The sequence below is a fragment of the Heloderma suspectum genome, chromosome 3, assembly GCF_057233095.1.
Source record: "Heloderma suspectum isolate Gila_16-S chromosome 3, 16-S_ref, whole genome shotgun sequence".
In the NCBI taxonomy this organism is placed as follows: Eukaryota; Metazoa; Chordata; class Lepidosauria; order Squamata; family Helodermatidae; genus Heloderma; species Heloderma suspectum.
Window position 1 is genome coordinate 248924797 of NC_139460.1, and position 6000 is coordinate 248930796.

Genomic DNA, 6000 nt, shown 5'->3' on the forward strand with positions numbered 1-6000 from the left:
GTAAGGTTGCCTACATGAATGGGTTCTTTTTTTCTGAATCAGGGCAACTGTCAGAAGCTATATAAATTATCACAGGGCAATTGCACTATGTATTCCAGCACATAATTTAACAACCATAAAGAAAAGCAACTAAAATTCAAGTTAATTGAGAGGTCTTATTCAATTTAACACTGCGTTAACCTATGAACTTACTTCAGTTTAACTGGCTTACAAACAACACTATGCATTTGCCAGGCTTTCCTCTGACAATCCAGAGAACAGTAATATATCTGCTTGCACTGTGTACACCTGAATGATCCTAAAGAGGGTAAAAAATCCCAAAAATTGTTTTAAACTGCAGTATGTATTCAGAAATTTCTGATTCTGTATCCAAGAATATATCATTGCATTTACATTAAACGTAATACTTCAGTCAACGTCAAACAATATAGCCCTGAAATACTAAAACTGTTTTTGAAGACCTGTATTAATACTATTGGCATTTAAAAAAAAAAAACTAGCATTTTTCTTGACATGGGAAAACACAAACTGTTCAACAGGTAGCTTTACATTTAGATATCTTTTATATAAAAGAATTGATATGATTATATTTAACTTATAATGCTTTATTACTTAATTTGCTTACAAAGAATCAGTTTTCACCTTGCGCATTTCAAGTATTCAAAGCGCTCTACACACATTACCCCAGTAATTCTTAATACAACACATATCACTATTTTGTGCCCATGTTGCAGATGTGTCTGTAACTGAGAGTTGGTGGTTTGCCTAAGGTCACCTTAGGTAGATGAGACACATGAGCCTGGGACTTCAAGTAACAGTTGAGCTCACTTTACATTCTTCCCTTAAAGGTTACAAGCAAAGAATATTGCTTGGACCAGATTTTCTTAAATCAGAAGTTCAGAGTTTGCACTATTCTATCACAGATCAAGTAACAGAAACTTACCAAACAGTCCACAAAAATGGCAAGTGGGCGGATGTAAAGGGTTTAATGGATCACAGTCCATGTCAGGAGAGCTCTGTAATCTTCTCTGTTTTCCATGTATCAAGGCTAAACCAGACACCTGTAACGTATATTTATAATAGTTTATACATATACATCTTAGAATACATTAAGATGTTTGTTATTATTAACAACAGGAATGCATGGGCATCATCCAGTTTCTTTCAAAATAAAATCAATGGACTTCTCCATAATAATCACAATCCAATGCACAAGTAGACAGCCACCAAGGAACCACACACACTATCAGAGCTCAAAATTGCTGACATTAGGACAGATGGAAGGGAAGAGAGAGAGATTCAATCTTGGTAACTCACAGGATTTATTTCCTTTGCAGAGGATGACAGCAAGTTACTGACACCATTCATGGTTTCCCAATTCCCTAAAATATAGAATAGTAATATTCAAATATAATTTCTCAAAAAACTGAGACATGTCTCAAATAATTAACTCAGCATATCATCATCTTTCATTTTGGATGACAAACTAGGGCTGCATTCTATATATGAACTAAGACTTCCTTCCAAGTAAATGTGGAGAGGATTGCACAGCAAAAGGTTACAATTCACCACCAGCTAAAATTGGTAGAATTTTGCTAAATGAGGTTATCATGACACAAGCTAAAAATTGCCCTTAAGTAAACAGCACTCAAGAAAGCAATTATGTCCAAAATTATAATTAAATAGCAGCTACTTATTTCTCTTTTATAGCAATGGGTTGGTTTCCTAATCAAAGTGAACTTACCTTCTGGACAGCTGAGCTTCAACACTGGGGGATTGGGTGAGAAGTGGGTGGCAAACAGCTGAGAATTTACTGAAGGGGTTGTACAATACAAAAACAGTTTAAAAATACAAAAACAAAGCTACCCAATATTTTATTAAAAGAAAACAGTGCTTAGAGACCTCAATTTGCAGACTGATAAAATACATAAAAACCTACCATTCCGATTTTCTAAGGTCACACAAACAATGCAGGATAAAACTGCAAAAGCAACACATTGTCCCCGTTTGCATGTAACAGCAGGAAATCGTCGGTTAATTAACTAGCCCACAATTTGTCGTAGTGTGCATACCAATACCATTTTGAATATGGAAACTCCAATCGACCCGACTGGAAATTGTTCCATGATGTCTGAACCCAGACAACCATGAGTTAATTGTGGGTTAAACAACTCAAAGTTAACCTAACTACCGACTGTAGGTAAGTTTGGGCAGATTGGAGGTTGCATATTTAAAGAGACAGTGGTATGTGTCATGGCAAACCTTGGGTCAACTAACCCATGATTTGCTGCCCTTATGTGTGAACTATCATAGACCTAGTTCACACATAATGACTACCCGTGGGTTTTTAAACCATGAGCAGTTGGGACTGTGCTGGAACATGTTGCCTCCCAACTGCACACTCCTTCTGCTTTGGTAAACAACCCAGGAACTCATGGTTTGCTGTTGGGTTAAAACACTGGGTTGTTTCTCCCTCAACAACATAGAGTGCCAGGTACAGATGTCACAGAGCACAAGCCAGGAACAGCGAGTTCTTGGGCTACTTACCAAAGCAGAAGTAGTGATCGGTTGAGAGGAAGCATGCTCATGCAGTCCCAACTACCCACAGTTTAAACAACCCATGAGTAGTCATTATGTATGAACTGGGTCCCAGAATTGAAGAAATTCAAATTTTAAAATGTGGTGTCATTTCTCACCTTTCAGTTCTCCTCCATTCATATTTGATCCAATTATTTTTTTGTAAGAGCCACCACGGCAGCCATCTTGACTCCTTTCGTGACTACTGTCACGATTTGAAACGAACAACTTAGTCTGGTCACAAATTGAAAAATTGTTGGGTAATGCTGATGTTTTGTCTTCATGTAAGGAACTTTTGATACTGGGACCCGTGTAGGGACTTCTCAGAGATTCATTTGGGATTTTGGTCTCTTTATTCCTTATATGAAACCTCTGTGCCATCTTGTGTACATCCATATTGGAATCATTCCCCAACAGCTTTAAGAATATTGTTTACCAACTAGGAAAATGAAATTTTAAAAAATTAGGAGCTAAAAAAATTAAGTTATGCGAAGCAAAGATCAAACTGACTATCAAATCTTAAACATTACCAAAATGTTTGTACTTTTACATAACTGTATTAATTACAGCTTTAATTTCAACTTTAGCTTATAATTTATAACCAAAAAGCCTCTCCAAAGCAGCAAGCTGCTAAGCATTATGCAATATTGTTTCATTCACTGAATATGAAGAAAACTATAAAAACGGTTGCAAAATGTTTTCACAATAGGATCGCATATGAAATGTTTTCAAGGTTCCACAAAACAAACTATCCTATGTTGTTGGGTTTTTATTTTTTATCAAAAAAATAAAATGCGAAAGAAAAAAATAGTTACAAGTAACAATCTTAAACCAGTTTAACCCCTCACGTCTTCTTTCAAAGAACTACAGTATTTATAATTTTGTGAAGGTACTGTGTTAGCAACTCCCGCTAGTAGGAGTATAAGAACTATATATTCATTTTAACATTGACTTGTCCTCATACACAGGAGACTCACCCATTGAAGCATGTAAAAGCAGAAACTGAAAAAGAAATACTTAGGGCAGGGCTAGGCAACCTGATAACCTCCAGATGTTTTGGCCTACATCTCACAATCCCTGAACATTGGCTATGCTGGCTGGGGCTAATGTGAATTATAGTCTACAACACCTGGTGGGCATCAGGTTGCCTACCCCTAACCTATATGCAGAAATGCTAATTGGATTGCATCACTCACATCAAGCCCATTATTCTTGCCTTGCCATGTGAAGTAGGCAAAGATCAACATATTTTTCATATAACTTCGACACACCGATTTAGATTATTCAAGTGACAAAAGCCACCAGCGAAGAGATAGACACTCAACAGATAAAGCTACCACAGTACAGAGCATTCAGTGACTGAGAAACTGCAGATGTATCCTACAAAAAAGTAAAGGTGTTAATCCTATCTGGAGTTCATCTACTGAGTGCAGCTGTAGAGGGCCACAGCTCCCTGTCCCCTACAAGCTGGTGGCTTGGTAGATACATGAAGAGGAATAGCATATAAAAACTCTGCCATGACTGAGCCAGTGGTACAACTAGGGATGGATCACAGGGCCAAAGTCCAGGGCCCCACAGCTGAGGGAACCCCAAAAAGACCACCTAGAAAGCAGCTGGTGATGGGGGCAGCTGTAAACATGCTTGGCTTCAGCACCTGGGCCGGCATAGGCATGCCAGGCAGCCCCCTTATTTTTTAAAAAACAGTGACACCCAAACCAACATGTACATATTTAACAGATGCTCATCTTATTATTTTCACTTTAAAATATAGATTATCCTTTTGACAACAAAATGCTTATACCCAAGTACATCTGTTTAGTATCAGGGCAGCAGAAGCGAACTCCTTTATTCCTTTACTCAGGATGGCGTTATGATTTAAGTTTAAAATGCGAAACTGCACATGCTCAAGAGTATTTCATTCTTTTTCAGTCAGGGTTGGCAAACGTTTCACTTTCTTTTTTTTGCTTTAACATAACAGGAAGTAAGAGCCGTTGTAAGGCATGCAATGGAAGTGGGAAGTGCTGGAGAAGAAGATCAACATCTAATGGGGGACAAATTAAAAAACCATCAAATCCAGGGTCAGAAATGACTTAGCACTCCTTGGTTGAGAACTAGGTGCTGTGAGAGTGTGGTTTTATTTTCAACTGCCAGGGTCATACAATGAATGAAGCAAGCTCCAAACCCGAAAGAAAGCAAACTTTTTTTTTTTCTCCCAACCAGCGGAGGTGTCATTAGACGACCACCATTCTCGCAGCAAAATATGGGGGATAGATGTGTTTGAAAGTTTAGGAATCACATATGAGAGCGAAGTATTGGCAAAGCCCTCTTCCCAGGTCGTCTAGTTTTCTTAGCTCTCTTCCCCTTAACTGCATGTGCAGATCCGGCCTATGGAAGCCCACACCAGACGACTTAAAACGCCAGATCCGAAACACCTTCATCTGGAAGTAAGCCCCCTGATATGAATGGGACTTATCCCAGGTACAATGGGTAGGATCGTAGTATCCTTCCCCAAACAAAGGGGGGGGGGGAGAGAGAGAGAGACGAACAGAAGGTAGAGGCGCAGGCGTGCAAACAGGAAAGCGCCGCAGACGCTCTCCTGCCGAGGCCTAGCGATTTGTAGCCACAACTAACTGCCCCATTCATTTCAGCAGGTCTACTCTACGTAGAGCTAACACTGGATGCTACCCCGCGTCTGAGGAATAAAGGCATTTATGGGCGTGACCCGAACAAGTCCCGGCAGTCTCGAGCCCAACCCTTGAACACAGCACGGGAGGAAAGACGGGGCTTGGGACACAACTGTAAGCAAGGAAACCGAAGCAAGGCACGCAGAGCCACGACCTCCTCCCTCGCTGAAACCTCGACGGGTACCCAGGAAGACGCCTCAGCGCGCCGCCGCCTCGAAGGGCGAAGGCCGCGCGGCACCCCCGCCCGATTTTCTCCCGTCCCGCCCGCTCCTCAGCCTTCTTCTTAGCAACGTTCTTCTTAGCAACGTCTCTCACTCACCCGCCTTTCGCGCAACTGCCTCGTGATCGCAAGAGCGCATGCGCCTGCTGCGCGGACGACCATGGGACGTTCGAAAAACTTGAGCGGGAAGAAGAGGGAGGAAATTAAATGAAAGGGAGGGCTCGTTAAAGTCCTAGGCGGCTACAGGCGAGCCGCTGAAGAGAGTTCGCGCGCGGAGGCGCGCCCTCCCCCTACGGATACATACTTTATACTTTTTCTATCCATCCCACGGCGCAAACAGGTTGCCCTTTTCACGTTCGCTTTGTTGATGCAACTACATCTAGCCTTATGTATTACTCACGTACGGGTTACTCAAGACAACGCACGTACCCAAGGGTGCTTTGCAAATGAAAACCCTGTGAAACATAGCGAACATTGTTCTGATTTTACCACGCTTGCAACTGCATACTCCGCTGGTAT

General features: G+C 41.0%; 1 protein-coding gene across 10 annotated transcripts in view; it reads right to left on the minus strand.

Moving 5' to 3' along the window:
• The window catches only part of TDRD1 (tudor domain containing 1), a 56592-nt gene extending 50982 nt beyond the window's left edge, over positions 1-5610 (minus strand). For 2 of the 10 annotated variants that reach the window (XM_084846158.1, XM_084846150.1), the window contains exons 1-5: positions 5581-5610; positions 2697-3016; positions 1318-1382; positions 944-1061; positions 193-298 (exon numbers count right to left, since the gene is read on the minus strand). In XM_084846158.1, the coding sequence (XP_084702284.1) occupies positions 193-298; positions 944-1061; positions 1318-1382; positions 2697-2973 (566 nt within the window). In that variant the 5' untranslated portion in view covers positions 2974-3016; positions 5581-5610. Of the gene's footprint in view, positions 1-192; positions 299-943; positions 1062-1317; positions 1383-1744; positions 1810-2696; positions 3017-3773; positions 3958-4378; positions 4619-5262 lie in introns of those variants that run through there. The other 8 variants (XM_084846159.1, XM_084846151.1, XM_084846153.1 and 5 more) reach the window with 7 other exon arrangements.
• Positions 5611-6000: the final 390 nt, after the last annotated feature.